The following is a 17,575-nucleotide window of genomic DNA, read 5'->3' as shown; positions in this document are numbered from 1 at the left end:
TGTCCCTGAATACAGTCCCACCGTGTCCCTGAATACAGTCCCATTGTGTCCCTGAATACAGTCCCACCATGTCCCTGAATACAGTCCCACAGTGTCCCTGAATACAGTCCCATGGCATCCCTGAATACAGCCCTGTCATGTCCCTGAATACAGTCCCATAATATCCCTGAATACAGCCTTATCGTGTCCTTTAATACAGCCCCATCGTGTCCCTTAATACAGGCCTATCGTGTCCCTGAATGCAGTCCCATTGTGTCCCTGAGTACAGTCCCATCATGTCCCTTTAGTCCCTGGTTTACTCAAGGTCACAGTTGCTGAAATTGAAGTGTCTGAAGTCTGGAACCAAGTAGAGAGAGCTCAGCTGCTAAAGGTTAAGTACTGTTGCCAGGGTGGCACAGTGGGTTAATACCCCAAAGTCTGACTTTAAAGGAAAGACCCTTCATAAGAGGGCAGGAAGGGAGAAAGACCGTATGAGGGCTGAGCTGGGGAACCACATGAAGAACACGTTCCTCAGTCCACACAGAGCCTGTTCACCCAGCTTCTACCTTCTAGAACTGACCCTCAGAGAGCAGGGAGGGCTCTTTAGAGGATCTCCCTGTGCCCGGAAAAGGTGCTTTCCCTACTGATATCGAGCATAGCTTGGTAGACACTTCCTGTTCAGAGGTGGAGATGTCAAGAAGGGAGGAGGGAGAAGCTCAGTCTTGGAGAGCAGGCTCAGTGCTGAGCATGGATAATGTCTTAGGTCCAATCCGCCGATCCCACCCACCCCAAGAGCTGGGCTACTTTATGCCATGGGACCCTCGTGATAATAATGTATTCATTTCACAAATACTGGATAGTGTAGTGACTTGAGAAAGATCCCCCAAACAGCATGTCTCTTTTGTAATTGCTTTGCCCCTGTAACTGTTACTTTACTGGGAAGACAGTCTTAGAAGATGCAGTTAAGGGCCTGGAGATGCTCCTTCTCTGTTACTGGATGTGCCCTGCATCAGTGAGTAGTGTCCTTAAATGGATCCAAAGAGGAAAAAACAAAAACAGAAGACTGTAGACTCAAGCTATTGACGTAAGAAATGCCTGGGCCAGCAAAAGTCATGCAGACAGGGAGGGGGCTCCCACAAGACTCTGCAGGGAACACACACACCTGAGGACTTCCGGCCTCTCGGCCCATGGGAATGAGTGTCTTATTTAAGCCAGGATGTGGTCATATGTAACAGTAGCCCCAGAAAGCTCATATGGGGATAGTCATACTCCAGAACGGCAGCTTCCCATCTGCGCGTCAGAATGCGGGTCTGCTGCTTTGGGGCTCACTGGGTAGGTGGGATAGCCAGGCAGTTACCAAGTAGCCACAGTATTGGAGACAAGAGCAATGGTTCCAACCTAGACCATGGCCCTTTGTAGACACAGGAATCCTGTATCCACATTTTACTGATAGCAGCCTCACTTGTCTTATTTGTGAGACTGAGCTATGGCCGAGCTTGTGGGGAGGATGCAGTAACCTGTAGGACGCAGCTTACGGAGAGGCACAGGAGAGGTGCAGGAAGACAGATACACAGAAAAGACCATGCAGACAGTTGTCTTAATGAATTGAAACAGGGAACTATTCAAGCTCTCGTCTGAGACCCGTATAGCTGCCAAATACAGAGAATTAAACACTTAGTCCATTGTGGTAATTAATGGTGGCTTTTCAGGCACATTTGGCTTTCTGTGCTTATCCATAGTAGATTTTTATGGCCTCCCTGTTCATTTGAAGACCTCTAAATGTTCTTGAATGTTCTTGCCACCCCGCCCCCCCCCATGCAATTCGAAGTCTAAGTTAGTTCAAATGTCTGGTTGACTTGACAGGTCTGAATGATTTCAGCTACCTCCACACAAACTGCTTTGAGCTGTCCATCTATGTGGGCTGTGATAAATACCCGCACGAGAGTGAGCTGCCCGAGGAGTGGGAGAATAACCGGGAGTCTCTGATTGTGTTCATGGAACAGGTATGCTGGGCGCGTGACTGGGAGGAGAGGAGCTAGCTAAGAAACAGGATGTGGCTGTGAGAACCATAGTCATGGGAAGGTCGGATGGTGCTTGCTGCCAATATTTGGGTACCAGCTTCCCGGTACTGCCGCTGCACCCCTGCACAGATGACTGTGTTTGGCACAGGCACCGACTTTCTGGTGCTTTTACTGCACATCTGCACAGATGATTGTGGCCGGCATCTGGATCTTACAGCTGAGTCTGCCCTCCAAGGGTCCTAGGAGGATTCCTGGCACAGAGGGTAGAAACCAGTTTCTTCATCTCAGGAAGCTGTGAGTCCACCTTCTGCTTCAGCCTTGGAACCTCGTGAGAAAGACTAGTTTTCCTTTGTAAAAGGAAAAGAGGGAAGGCCTTGATTGTGAAAACACAGTTTTAAAGTTGTGGTCTGAGTTATTCAAAGTTGCCCCTGTCGATAATATGCCCAGGCTCTCATTGGAAAGTTGCTGAGCCGTCGTGGATTGTTGCATTATCCTACAGACAGGGAGACTGAGGCACAGGTTCTGGCTAGTGTGTGTTGTACGACGTGGTCAGTAGATGGGCTCTAGACAAAGCAGTCCTTTTCTTCTTTTCTTTTTGGATTGTCAGGACAGGGTTTCTTTGTTAACAACCTAGAACTCACTCTGCAGACCAGGCTGGTCTTGAATTCACAGAGATCCACCTGCCTCTTGCCTCCTGAGTGCTGGGATTCAAAGCGTATGCCATGACTTCCCAGCTTCCAGAGCAGTCATTTTCTGATGGCCCCTGGTTCCTTTGTCTCTAACTCCTTTGTTGTTAAGTTCATGGAACCTAGGAAAATTCAAAGCAAGCATGCCTGATAAAAATTATGTTTCAAGCTAGTGGTAAAAAAGCCTTTGATACCAAAACTTGGGAGGCAGAAGTAGGAGGTTGTCTTGAGTTCAAGGCCAGTCGAGTCTCTACAAAAAATTCCAGGCCAGCTGTAGCTGCATGATGAGACTTTGTCTAAAAATAAAATAAATTAATTAAAAGAAAAATCAAATTCTAGTTTCCAGAGATTTTTTTGCTTTGATTTTTCAGTGCTTTAGGGCTGGAACCAGGACCTCATGCATGCTGGGCAGGCACTGTACATCTGTGGTATCTGTAGTACTACATCCCTAGCCCTAGTGGGGATATTTCAATAAAACTCTCAGACCTTCATATGTTTTCATCTCTGGGAGATTTTTATTCCAATGAGAAACTTTCTGGCTCATGGGCCACAAAATATTCTGCAAAGTTCATGCAGAACCAGATGTGGCCCTTGAAATGTTCTTGGTGAGGGCTGGACTGATGTTACCTGCACTGCCTACTTCCTTGTGCTGTTGCTGTCTAGAGCTGGCTGGTGATGCACTGTGTCTCACATTTGCTGTAGGTTCATCGGGGCATCAAAGGCATTGTGAGAGATTTGCATGGAAAAGGGATCCCAAATGCCATCATCTCCGTCGAAGGGGTTAACCATGACATCCGGACAGGTATCTATGAATGTGCATAAATTGCTTCAGTAAGCAATACCTGCTCCTTGCAGTGTGTTGCTTGGGCTTCTCTCATGATTGGCATTTTAGAAACTTTTTCACCAGAGTGCCAGTGGCATAGTTGGTTAGCATGGGGCACTCATATAGAAACTTCTTATTTAGGATTGAATCAGCATCTTCTAAAAGCTCCCCAAGAGATCCCTGCAAATGGGGCTTTTCAGCCTGGCTTTTTGGCTTCTTCTTGCCCCTTTCCTGGGATAGTCTGGAGCAATGATCTAAACTCCAATTGCAATGGAAGCTTCTGAGTAGTTAGGGACTGGTGTGGGGTATCATTGTTCTTTCCCCTTAGTCACCAAAATGCTTCTCTCTGTGGGATTTCTGCCACTTGCCCTAGATATTACAGCCATTGTCCATAAGGTTTTATTAATATTGCATGGAAATTTGTACCCAATAGCTCTTCATGAACACCCATATATACATTCATTCATCCATCCATCCGTCCATACATACATACATCTGCCAATCCATCCATCCATCCATCCATCCATCCATCCATCCATCCATCCATCAATTCAATGGACATGGACCAAGTCTCCATAATTTTCTAGAGATCAAGCAGGATTAGTGATCCTTATGAATGAAAGAGGGGGCCATTTGTTCTAGTTCTATGTGGGCTCTGTGTTTTTTTTTTTGAGGTTGAATGTTTATTCAGGGGGTTATGGAGGAGGAGGAGTGAAGGGGGGACAGAGAAAGAGAGAGAGGGGGGGGAAGAGGAGAAAGAGACAGAGAAGGGGGGAAGCAGAAAAGTGGAGAGAGAGGCAGAAGCGAAGCTACCTCTCCGAGAGGAAGATGGAAAAGAGTGGGCTCTGTGTTTTAAATATTGCTTAAACGCTCCTTTCAGCGAGTACTTCTTAAAGGAGCCCTGACCATTCCTTACACTATTTAGTGCCTGGTGGGCAATGTAGGAAAACACAGGGGCTTTACACAGTAGGAGGTAAAAAAGGCCCTGGGGCACTATAATCCTAGATGAGAATGCTTTGCTTAATGGGCTCTGAATTTCAAGCCCCTGTAATCAGGCAGACAGTTTGGACACGCTAATGGGAAATGCATCTCAACCCCTCACTTCCTCCTATAAATAATTTCCCAGTGTTTGCTCTGGGCAGATGCCTTCCATATTCCACGTATGGCTCGTTAAGGGGCCTCCTTCCTTTCATGCTCCCCAGAAGTGCTGAATCTGCCTTGATTTTTGTCTGAGGCTTATATGATCTGACAAGCTTCATTTCAGGAGAAGTTTGCATAATGTAAACAGAGGCATTAAGCCAAATCCCACAGGCAGGGAGCTAGAAAGAGTTTTGATAAAGCACATTTGGGTTAGGATTGCACATGTTGTCATTATTTAGAAGATATCAATTTGAGTGGCTAATGAATGAACACTTATTAGGCTTGGGGTGCCCCCTTTCACCCTATAAGTGACAAGCAGCTTTCACAGTTTTAACCGTGCATGGTGGCTACATTAAGTGTTTACTCCAGAACACTAGATCAGTTGTTTGGTGGAACAGAACTCAGGCCATGGTTCCCTCTATGTCCTCCAATGCATGGTTGTAGGATAAGCATCATTGGGGAAGAAGTAGAAATAACAAGAGCCTCAGGTATAACGTGGGAAAACATTGTCCATGAGCTTCTGAGAGATCTGCCAGGCAGAGGGGAAAGCAGGACATCCATGTTTCAGGAGTGGAAACTTCTAGATTATAAAATGAATGTCTCCTTTTCTGACTCTGTGATATGAACATGATCACCATCATTTCCTTCCTCCTTTTGGCTTGGCTCATTGGGCACTGAGCGTTTGCCAAGAACTACGGCCATGGTGGCAAAGATGTCCCTGTCCACTGAGTATGCTTTCTGGTGGAGGAGACCTGCAATTGATGGTTAGGGAGAAAAAAATTATTACAGATGGTAACCAGTGCCAAGTAAGAAATGCAGCAGGTAGATACAGAGACAGGCAAGAAAGGCACGGAGCGCCAGAGGAGAGAACAGGATCACAAAGCGTCTGTTCAGAGTCAGGAAAAGGAGCAGAGATGATCCAGTGGATAAAACACTTGCCACACAAGGATTTGGACCAGACTTCGCATCCCAACATCTGTGTAAATGCTGAGACTCAGTTTAACTTCGTCTCCTATAATCCTAACACTCAGGAATAAGAGACAGGGAATCACTGGGGTAAGCTGGATAGCTACAATAGCCAAACTGGTGAGTTCTAGCTGCAGCAAGAGACCCTAACTCAGTAAACAAAGTGACGAGCCATCAAGGAAGACACCTGGCCTTTGCATGTACACACATACATGCATGAGCACCTTCACATACGCATGCACGTCAACACACACATACAGAGAGAGAGCTCCTCAAAGGGTATCAGTTATTGCCTTGTGCCTTCCTTTAGTGGGAATGCAGGTTTTCCATCAAATAAGACACTCCACATGGGGTTGGGGTATAGCTCAGTAGTAGAGCTTGTCTGTCATGCAGAGGTCTGGGTTCACTACATACATAGATAGGGAGATATGTAGACAGAGATGTTTCAGCGAGCGGTCCCAGGAGTAGTGTTGTCCAGTCAGCCTGGCATGTAATTCTCCTTTTAAGGATCTCTGCATCCTTGAGTTTCTTGAGCCATGTTGAGCAAACTATGTCCTCCACATGTCCTCTGCCCTCCCAACTTTCTTTCTAAAATACAGTGTCTTTGAGAGTAGGAGCGGTCCCCTGCTCCTGTCATAGCCACTGTATGAAGATATGGCATCCTTTAGTGCCTATGTCTTGTCATGTAATCCATCTGTAACTGAATCTCAGCATCACTCCTTTGAGTATGGTCGGTGAATAGAGTGGCTGAAAGGAGACGAGTGGATACGAAGCCAGCATGGCTTTAATCCCAGCACTTAGCAGGCAGAGGCTGACGGATCTCTATGAGTTCGAGGCCAGCCTGGTCTATAGAGTGAGGGCCAGGACAGGCTCAAAAGCTACACAGAGGAAACTTGTCTCGAAAAACCAAAATAAACTATAAACAAACAAATAAATAAATAAATGAAGGAAGGAAAAAAGGAGGGAGGGAGAGAGAGAGAGAGAGAGAGAGAGAGAGAGAGAGGGAGAAAGAAGCCAGCAGGCATGCCTGCATGAGAAAGTGAGCTTAGTTGGTCTCAACGGGGAATTAGTTAAGCCCAGAGTCTGCCATTGCCTGATGTTCTGACCCACAGGAAGCTAAGGAAGGAACCCATGGGTAAGTGACCAGTGGTAGAACTGGGTATCAGGGCTCCTCTTCAGCCTGCCTGCAGCTTGCTAGTGTTCATGGGCCTTTTACTGCATTGTTGCATCCCTACCCTGCCTTAAGTCCCTGTGTAACTGTTCCTGCGGCTCCTAAGTTTCTCTCCATGGCCACAGAATGAGGGCTAGAGCAGTGTGCAGGCACCAGGGCCATCTCCTGGGCAGTCTGTTACTGAACTTTTAAGAATCTCTCCCCTTTTAGAAGTAATTCTTCTGCATTCATAACTATGCAGAGGGAAGCCAGGAAGCTGTGAGTTGCTGACTTTGCAAAATGCTGTTTTGTGGCAAGGACATAATGTCTGTGAGCTCACATTTAGAATGAATGCCCTGTACTATCGCACAGGAAAAACTGCGGGAGGTCTCATCTCCAGCTCTGCTCCTGAGCTGCAGAAGCCTACACCCCTGCCCTTTCCTGTTGAAAGATTAAGGCAGGGCCAAGGAGAAAAACACCTTGGCTTCCCGAGTGCTCTAAGCACTTGAGCATGGGAGCTGAGGGCCCTCTCTGCTAGGCTGGTCATGCGCTGAGGCTGGGAATACTTGTGCTCCAAAGGATCTCTGCTCTGAGGACCCCTGCTTTCTTTTCCCAGCCAACGACGGGGATTACTGGCGCCTACTGAACCCTGGCGAATACGTGGTCACTGCCAAGGCAGAGGGCTTCGTCTCTTCCTCCAAGAACTGCATGGTTGGCTACGACATGGGGGCCACTCGGTGTGACTTCATACTCAGCAAGACGAACCTGGCTAGGATAAGAGAAATCATGGAGACGTTTGGGAAGCAGCCTGTCAGCCTACCTGCCAGGCGCCTGAAGCTGCGGGGACGAAAAAGGCGGCAACGTGGGTGACCCTCTCGGATTCTTGAGACACAGCGCAGACTGTGCAAATGAAATACACACTCCATTAGTAACTCTGTAGCAGGCTGTGACTGTTGTTTTGACTGTAATTCAAGAGACACCCCGGAGCATACCGACATGGCTTGGCTGGTTCCAAAAGGGGAGGGCCTGCAGTTTAGGGTATTTTCTTCCCTTTGTTCTCATTTATCCCAATACCTTGGACAGAGCAGCGAAGAAAGGCTGGTGGGAGTGAGGAAATTTAGTGAGTCAAGCTGAAAAAGGCACATACCCACTGGCTATATGGGAAGGGAAACGGGGCTTCCCCCTGTTTGCGTGACATCCCAGTTCACCAGTGCTTTTACAAAAGGCACAGTTGATGTTGCAGCAGCCGGGGAACCCTTTGTCCCAGATGTTATCATCTGAGATGCTCTCAGGCAGCCTAAGAAAACCCATCCTCTCTGGCCCCAGGGGACAATCCAAGCCGCTATAGCCACACTCTACTTTCAATTGACAATAGAGGCATTTATTACCAAGTGAGCCCGGCTGAGTCCTGAGACAGCTCTGTTGCCTTTTCCAACAAAGCTTGTCTTCCTAAGAGGGGACAGAAGCGGAAAGCATCCAAGAGTGATCATTGGGCTGCAGACCTTGAGGGGCTTGTTGCAAGCAAGCTGGGTTCCCAGAGAGCCCTTAAACCCTCTGCTACTCTGTTAGCTCTGAGGTTGGGAGAGCCAGGGGACTGGGCTTGCTAAGGAGGCCAGAGCAGTCAGCCTGGGCATTCTGGGAAGAGCTTGAGGAAGGTCAACCCAGAGTTTCTCTGTCTCCTGGGTATGAGAGCTCTAAATTGGCCCCCATCAGAGGGGAGTTATGGTTAGCATATGGAAGGCCACGTTTTTCCAGTCGACTGATGAAGAAAAGAAAGCAAGCTTAGGATTTTCTGGAACACATCAGTTTAGAAGAGGTTTTTGAACGATCGTGTGAGGGAACAGTGTGTCTCATCTCTGTTCATCCTGCTGCCTCATTGACTTGGGGAGAATAAAAAATAAAAAAAAAAAATAAAGCAAGTGGTAAGAGCCTCTTATGTGGTTTTTCCATGTGGGTATGCAGCACCCAGGGCCTCTGTAGCCATCTGGCTGCCCAAGGGGAGGCACAGTGTCACTAGCCCCATACCCTCCCTATTGTGCACGCTCAGTGGACCTATGAAATTGGACTAGCCGTGGCCACATGGTGTCTTGTTTTTCAGTTAGCAAATTAAGAGCATGTGACTTCAGAAAATAGAAATCTGTCATTTGGTTTTAACCACTATCTCTTCAAGAGTCTTCACTTATGGACTAGAGAGATGGCACAGCTAGTATAGGTACCTGCTGCCGAGCCAAGAGTTTAATCCCAGGGACCACCTGGTGGAAGGAAAGAACTGACTCCTGAAGGTTGTCTTCTGACCTCCACATGCATGCCATGGTATGTGTACCCCCTCCCACGTACACACACACACGCACACGCACACACACACCGCAGTTTTTGAGTGTTAGTCATGGAGCTGCTGAGGGATCCAGCGGTTCTGCTCCTACCTAGGAGCACCTGACAGAGCTGAAACCTTGTTGACACAAAACCTATTCATGAATACTTGCAGCAGCATGATTCCAAGGGGGGGGGACAACTAAATGCTCATCATGGTGAAGAGGAAAACAAAAGGTGATCTAACCGCAGTGGAATATTATGTGCTGATGAGAAATGATGGGCTGACACCTTTTATAGTATGGATGAACCTTGAAAACATCACGCTAAGTGAAAGAAACAGATCGTAAGAAGCCACATGTTGCCTGAATCTGTTTCTATGAAGTGTTGCATGGGGACAAGGTAGGTAAGTGGTTGCCTAGGGCTGAGGAACAGGGGAACTGGATTAGATGCAAGCTAAGAAAACCATGGGGTTTGGAGGGAGGTATATATCCCCAAAATGATTGTGGTGATTAAAAGAAATAAGCTACTGAATTTTTATACTTTAAATAAGGTATTCATACAGATGATATCTCATAAAGGTTTTAAATGAACGGCTGTGGTGCTGATTAATCTCAGTTATTACCTTGACGGTATTAGAAATCAACTAAAAGACAAGCCTCGACATAGGTGCAGGAGCGTATTTCTAGAAAGGATTAACTGATGAAAAGAGCTCCCTCCAAGCGTGGACCACGTCTTCTGATGAGGGGTCCAGCCATAAAGAGATCCAAGGAGAAAGTATCTCCGCCTCCCTCATTGCCCCTTTTTGCTAGTAGCCTCTAGGGTGGATGCTGTTTTTCCTTGCTGATGTCAGACTCCAGCTTCTTTGGCTTTCCAACATGGACTGAAAATCAACCACTCACCATGAATCCTCCAGGCCCACAAGACCAATCAGAACTAGTGAGGAATCCAGCTTCATGGACTGAGTTGCTACCGGGTTCTCAGCTTCTCCAGTGTGCAGGCAGCTCTTGTTGAACCATCTGGGCCCTAGCATGTAAGCCAATCAAGAAATCCTTATTATTATTATTACTATTTTACAGTTGATGTGCATTCTATCAGTTCAGTTCCTCTAATTAAATTCCTCTAATTAGAACCTTTCTAATGCAAGGGTCATACCTGGTCATGCATTCCAAGGAAGGCCATGCTACATCACCATTGTAACCATGATTCCTTAGTAAAGTCGAGCACAGTCCTGCTGGGCCTGTGTAAACAACCACACAGAGTCACACCAAGGAGACCCTGGGATTTGGAATAAAAATCAGAGACAAGCACAGTTCACCGTGTAAACTGGTCCACCACTGCGGTGGTGGTCTGGGAGAAGTTGATTGTGGACCGGTCTCAGAGGTCTGCAGGGCCATCACTGGTTTAATGTCAATGTTAAGATGCTATTACCACATGGAGCATTCGATCTTGTTCTCCAGAAATATCTCCTCATTAGTGTTTAAAATAAAACCTTCCTTTTCAGGGTCCAAGATGGAAACATAAACAGTTAAAACCTTGTCTGTGTCTTCGGCTCCAACAAAGCAAAATCTTCTTGGGATCCTCTATGAATTTTAAGTTGAAAGGTTATCTTTGAAAAAAAACATTTTAAAAGATTTGTTTTAGTTTATGAGTGTTTTGTCTGCATGTCTATATGTGTAGCACATGTGTGTGAAAGGAGGCTAGAAATGGGCATCACATCCCTGGGAAATGGAGTTACAGGTGGTTGTGAGATAACCTGTTGGTGCTGGGAATTGAACCTGGATCCCCTGCAAGAGCAGCAAGTGCTTTAACCATTAAGCAGTCTCTCCAGCCTCCTGGATCTTTTTTTAAACTGAGACATGGCCCTTAGGGAGAACACTACTGTTTGCCCTGAAATACAGAAGGGCATACAGTGCTGGGTTTCTCCATTGGTTGCTTCTGGGTGGTGTCAGCATCAAACATACAGGGTGGCTAATGAACATGCGGTACCCTGCAGGTGGTCCTGATCTGAAGGTCTGTGGAGCCGTTGCAGGTGGAGCTCCTGGGGGTGGGCCTTGAACTTTTATAGCCTAGATCTGCTTCTCATCCTCTCTCTGTTTTCTGACTACAGAGGCATACATGCACACACCATACATATACACAGACCACACCTCACACACACCCTTTTCTGAAATGTTGGGATTTGAACCCAGAGACTCCTGCATGCTAGGCAAGTGCTCTATCACTGAGCTCTATCCCAGTCATTCTTGACTTTATTTGAGATAGGGCCTCATAAGTTGCCCAGTCTAGCCTCCAACTCTTGATCCTGCTGACTCTGACTCCTGAGCTTGTAACTGAGGTTACAAGTGTGAGCCCCTCTGCCAGGCTTTAAGTTATGTTAAGCAAAGTAAACCACTTTTCTTTCTCATAGTGAGCAAATGGCTGATGGTGACTTCATGTGACACATCAGCCATTTACCTAAGAACACCAACTTTTTACTTAACCACTTGCTAACGCCATATTCCCTCTCCCTTATAGACCATCTCACAGCAGTGAAAACATACACACTCATTAATAAAACACAAAGCAAATAAAACTGGAATCAAATACCTATGTATTCAAAGCCATATGTGATAGTCAACATCTCATTTTGTACTAAGGAGAGCACTGGGCATGCGTGATGATTAGTGTTTCTACTAAAGAAAATCTAGAATGACCTGAGATGGGCCTTCTGCCATGTCTGTGAGGGATTAGCTTGATTACGTTTATTGACATGGGAAGATGCATGTTGGCTGTGAATGGGACCATTTGTTCCCTGGGAAGGGATCCCTGGACCATATAAGATGGAGAGTGGGAGGCCAGCAATAGCGGACATTCTTGACTCCCACTTCCCGACTGACTGTGGCCATGATGCCACCAGCTGTTTCATGCTCCTGCTGCCCTAACTTGCTGGGCTATTCTCTGGGATCAGCCCGTTCCCTCTTATGCTTGTTGGAGTAGTTAATCACAAGAACAAGTAACTAAGGAGCAGTCCCAACCATCCATAATGCAATTTAATATAAACCCAAGGATTTAACTCAAAGATCTTGGCAACAATGTTCAACCCAACATACTACAAGTTATATTTACTGTTGGCATATATAGTTTCTTGCAATAATGATTCAATTTACTTAAATGCAAAATTTATGTATTTTTTTTATAACCGTCAACATTCTCTATGAGTAACATTGTCTTATATAATGAGTAAGCCTGACCAAGTTTAGAGAAAGCATATATAGTAGAATAAAACGCAGTTCATATTATTTATAGCATTAATTAGAGAAAAATTGACTGTTTTCATTAAATCTGAATGATTAAACTAGTCTCATTTGCCTAAGACTTACCTTAATTATATGCAGTCCTAAAACACTTATAAATGAGCTAACATGCTCAAAAGTTAATGCCCTTTTTTTTCCATGAAAATTTAATCTCTATAAGTATGTGCCTATATACCAATCAGAATCTAGCTTCTTAAATTTAAGAGTTTAAAAAAGTAATTTCTTAATAACTTCTGACTTTAGGGAAACATTCAGTGAGAATGAGGAGTGTCTGGGGGGAGGAGCCCAGTGGGAGAGCGCTTGCCTACCATGTATGAGCCAGGCTCCTGTGTTCAGTCCCCAGCCACAAAAACAAATACGCAATAAAAAGGCATGGTGCTCCCTGGTTGCAGGTGCCCAGAGGCATTGCCATGTTCTCACAGATAATAACTTTGAGTTCCAGATGCCAGTCACAAACTGTCACAGGTCCTTACAGAAGATCGGCTACTCTTCCCAGGAGGCATGGAATTTATGTGTTTGTTCAGGTGACAGAGGGACAAATAGAAGAGCATTCAAAGGCAAGGCAAGCTGTGCCTCTCCAGTTCCAAGGGGGACCCCGCCTTTGGGGCTCATCACTCCATGATCAGAAAGCACTGTTGCCTGAAACATTAAAATTGAGGAGGGTGACCTCAATAGAGACTGTTTCACTTTCATTACTTCTGGCCTCACCTGGGTACTGTTTCTAGAACTCCAGTAGGGCTGAGTCAATGTCACCTTCAGTAGGACTTGCTTGGTGTCAGTGCTTATTGGCGTCTTTCTTCCCTGATCCAAGGTCTCTGGAATTCACTTCCCAGTGAATTCTTTCCATGCCAATCCTTAGCCCGAGACCTGCTTCCAAGGTTCTACTGCACATGCCCCTAATCTGTTAAAAACAGGACTTGGGTGCATTCAAAAAAGTGGTCTCTGTCCTTGCATCCTGGCACGGTGTTCCTAATTCCTTGAAACCTTCCGGATGGTAAGAGCTATTCTAGTCTGATGTGGTAGTTCCTGGATGGTGCTGATCGCCACGAGGCAAACTTGTTATAATAGCTTAGGACTCTCACCTCCAGACCATCACCAAGGAAGAGCAAAGGACTTCGGGTTGATTTAATCCACCTTCACACTGAGTATTTGTAACCAAAGAGCTTGCCATGTCCTGCACATTCTATGGGGTTTCTCTAAATACTTACTTATAAGGTTATTCAATTTGAATTAAGCATGGGAAGATGAATAATAATAGATATGATAATAGAAAAAAATTGTACCAGGGCAAATATAATGAAACTTGCTTAAGATGTATGAATTGTTTATGTCTAGAATTTTCCACGTAATATTTATAGACACTAGTTGACCTCAGGGCAGCTCCCAGACATCCAGGGGCTGGAGAAATGGTTCCGTGATGATTAATTTAGAGGGGAACCAAGCCTGAAGGATGGCAGGGCCTGGAGCCTGGAGACACCAGAAGGCTGTCACATCAGTCCCCACCTGCCTTCCTCTGGATGTTCCAACCATCCTGGCTTAGGGCTCTGGGGGTTTAATGTTACATGCGACATGACATCTAACGTTACATGCTTCAGAATGTCTGTGTCCCAGTGACCATAATGCAAAGGTCAGCATGTCCAACCCCGAGCACACTAGTCCATTTTCTCATTTTCTCCTCCTTGGGGATTTGAAACCTGAAGCCGCAATGCTGGACTGTGATTGAAACTCCATGCTTCCTGAGGCATTCGTAACTGGGGTTTCTATGTTCCGACTTACATGGAGGCCCTTTGCCCAATCTCATTCTCTGCCGTTTCTGAGCTGACACAGCCCACAGGGCAGTGGTTGTTGCTACACAGTATGGTGGGAGTGTTCCGTGTTCTGGCATGCTGCCGTTGCTGCAGCATTGGATAATACTCTCCTCGCACCTTTGCAAGGCACCCCTCAGCCTACGGAACCCCAATTCTACATTTATAGAGAATGAAAACTCAGGTTCCAAACATTGCTTATCCTGTCTAGTTGATCAGCACACAAAGAACTTCACAAAATGCTTCCTTGAATTTAGGACCAATCAGAGACAGTCTAATATTCTCCAAGGAAGCTCTGCTTGGTTCTCTACATCTTCCCATACCTGGGCACCGGCAGCCTACTCTGAGACCCGGCTGCCCATCCTTTCTTTGTCTTTAGGATCCTCCAGAACAGAAGTGATGGTGGGTGACCCCCTTGCTCAAACAAGCCCTTGCTGGGTAGCTTGCTCTCTGCCTCTGGCGATAGATTTGAGTCTCTCCCTATCCCTGGCTAGCTGTGAACAAGCCTGCAGCCAGGAGGGACCCTCCTGCTTTGATAAAGGCAGCTCCATTTATTTAAGGCCCACTGGGTAAATGCATTCTTTACATTTACACAGCACTTTGCCCATCATCATTTTATTTGTCTCTCCCCATGATTCCTCCCTTCCTGCTGTGCAGATGAGGAGGAGGTGGTTGGAGATGGTGGTGGCTAATTCACTGCCCTACCAGGAAGGGCTGCCCAGGAGGGGTTGTGCTGGCTTTTACCCCACAGCACTTTGCCCATCATCATTTTATTTGTCTCTCCCCATGATTCCTCCCTTCCTGCTGTGCAGATGAGGAGGAGGTGGTTGGAGATGGTGGTGGCTAATTCACTGCCCTACCAGGAAGGGCTGCCCAGGAGGGGTTGTGCTGGCTTTTACCCCACCCCAATCCCTTTTATCTTGGAGCAGGCAAACCTACTGCCTTAGCTCAGCGCTGGCTCCTGACTATGTTTGCTTAGGGTTCACAGCTGCAGATAACAGCATATGGCTTCTTCTATACAGAGCGGCTTCCCTTCAGTGTCCAGGCTCTCTGCCTTCCTTCCCCTGCAGCGCTGGCTTGGATTTCAGAGACACTGTCTATCTCAGGCTGTGTCTGCTGAGAGCAAAGCCTGTGCTGCTGGTGCAATTGGGATCTTGCAGAAGCCAATCAGGATGCTGTTAGTCTTCAGGGTTGCAAGGTCTGAGGTGGAGAAATGCCTGAGGCCCATCCTGCTGCTGCCCAGGTCCCTCTGTAGACACTGAAGGAATGAATGACACGGTGTGTGAGTCCAGGCCATTTTGGAATAGCTGAGCCAAGGAGGGTTTCTCTGGTTACAAGTCACCTCTTTTCCCCACGTTGATGTCCCGGAATTTTAGAAGTGTTCAATGAGGTCTCCCAGGGTGTGGGATAGACAAGCTCCAACTTAGGTTTCTGATTCATTGCATAAGATAGAAACAGGAACCGATGGTCACCTGGAATTCTGGCCTCTTCTGTACCTCAGCCCTTGGAGGGAGCGAGGGAGCTAGGCAGGTGGAATGGGGGCAGGCCTTCAACGGAAAACGCCTAACAACTCCTCTTATGGCTGGGACATGTTAGAGCTAGAGGACTTTGCACAGAAATTGATCCCAACAATAACCATATGAGGTTCTGGAACCTTCTTCCAGAAAAAGATTTCTTGTGGCCTGAGCTAAGCATGTCACAGAATACTTACAACATTTGTTTCTTGTCAACAAATTTTTGGTGGGGAAAAATACAAACTTGGAGTGTCTGCTGTGGTCACACTGATGCCGCTGGGACTCTCGTGTGGGAAAATCCCCTGCCTCCTAGTGAGAAGAGGGTGGAAACAGAAGGTCCGAGAAACTAGTGCTCGGTGAAAGGATTGATACTTGCCAAGTTTTCTGGTTGGGATTTGGGGTACAATGAGTTCAAAAGTCAAGTCTCAATGAGAACTGGAGTGCTGGGAGCTTATTTGGGGGTGATGGTCACTGAATCGGAGCTGGGGACGAAGAACAGTGACAGGGAGAGAGATAAGGTCTCTGACATGAGTATCTGTCAGTCATGGCACAGGGATGTTTAAGACGACTAGAGGTCAGGGTTGTCCAGCTGTCGTCCAGGAAAGAACAGAAGGTGGTGAGAGCATTGGACCCCCTGCTTCTTGTGCTCTGTCCCTGGGTGGCCAACTCCCTGCACGCTCTGACACATTTGGATGCGACTTAGTGGACTCCTGGGAAGAGGGGTTCCCAGGAGAGCTGGGTGTGAAAAGTGAGCGGCACAGAGTACTTGGGATGAGGCCGACTCTGGCAGCAGAACGTGAAAGTGAAACTGGTATCAGGGGCCCAGAAGACAGAGGCACCATGCCCCGTGAGCACCTGGGACATGCTCCACGCAGGTGATGACTGAAGGGCAGATGTTCTGAGTCCCTCATAACAACAACTCTTGGACTATGAAGACCCACTAATGTCTCTCTTCTCATCCCCTGAAACAGTAATGGCTGTGAGAAATCTGCATGAAATCTTGCGTATTCAAGAAGCAGGAATTGTGAATGTACCATTGATCAGGCAGAACCCTGGTTCACTAAGTCATTCACTTAACAAGCTCTTTAGGGAACCCTCACTGCTTACCAAACATCATGCTGGGGGCAGCAGCAAGGGTGGGGACAGGAGAGGACTCTGTCCTTAGGGACTTCTTTTGGAATCTCTTCCATCCTTAGTTTCAGCCCCAGTAGGCATGCCACAAGTATGTAAAAGAAATTATTTCTAGAATATCAGAGTTTGTGCTGCTTGTCACCACAGAGGTCAATGAGCAGAGATGGGAATAGAATCTTTAGGTTACTCTTTATTTAGGGAGCTAGCTGTCGGAGAAAGCAGCAGGTTACCACCCGAATGGCCTTAGCCCTTATCTATAGCAAGCAATGCTATATTCTATGAGCTGAAAGTGGGTGGGCAAAGAGAACCAGTTGCTCTGAAGCTCAGCCCCACCCGAAGTCTCAGGATGTCTGGTCTTATCTTGCACTCTTCCCTCCTTTTTTTTAAAAATTTATTTATTTATTAAAGATTTCTGTCTCTTCCCCGCCACCGCCTCCCATTTCCCTCTCCCTCCTCCAATCAAGTCCCCCTCTCTCATCAGCCCAAAGAGCAGTCAGGGTTCCCTGCCCTGTGGGAAGTCCAGGGACCACCCACCTCCATCCAGGTCTAGTAAGATGAGCATCCAAACTGCCTAGGCTCTCACAAGGCCAGTACACGCAGTAGGATCAAAACCCATTGCCATTGTTCTTGAGTTCTCAGTAGTCCTCATTGTCCGCTGTGTTCAGCAAGTCCGGTTTTATCCCAGGCTTTTTCAGATCCAGGCCAGCTGGCCTTGGTGAGTTCCCAATAGAACATCCCCATTGTCTCAGTGCGT

The 17,575-nt window shown here is 46.7% G+C and overlaps 1 protein-coding gene across 1 annotated transcript in view; it reads left to right on the top strand.

The window, feature by feature from the left end:
• Positions 1–8,649, top strand: part of Cpxm2 (carboxypeptidase X, M14 family member 2) — a 116,639-nt gene extending 107,990 nt beyond the window's left edge. The window contains exons 12-14 of the mRNA XM_005351393.2: positions 1,843–1,982; positions 3,389–3,488; positions 7,382–8,649. Coding sequence (XP_005351450.1) covers positions 1,843–1,982; positions 3,389–3,488; positions 7,382–7,635 — 494 coding nt within the window. The 3' untranslated portion in view covers positions 7,636–8,649. The remainder of the gene's footprint in view (positions 1–1,842; positions 1,983–3,388; positions 3,489–7,381) is intronic.
• Positions 8,650–17,575: the final 8,926 nt, after the last annotated feature.

Source organism: Microtus ochrogaster, chromosome 8 (assembly GCF_000317375.1).
Source record: "Microtus ochrogaster isolate Prairie Vole_2 chromosome 8, MicOch1.0, whole genome shotgun sequence".
NCBI classification, from domain to species: Eukaryota; Metazoa; Chordata; class Mammalia; order Rodentia; family Cricetidae; genus Microtus; species Microtus ochrogaster.
The sequence above is the reverse complement of the archived record's forward strand: the minus strand, read 5'-3'. Positions and strand labels throughout refer to the sequence as shown.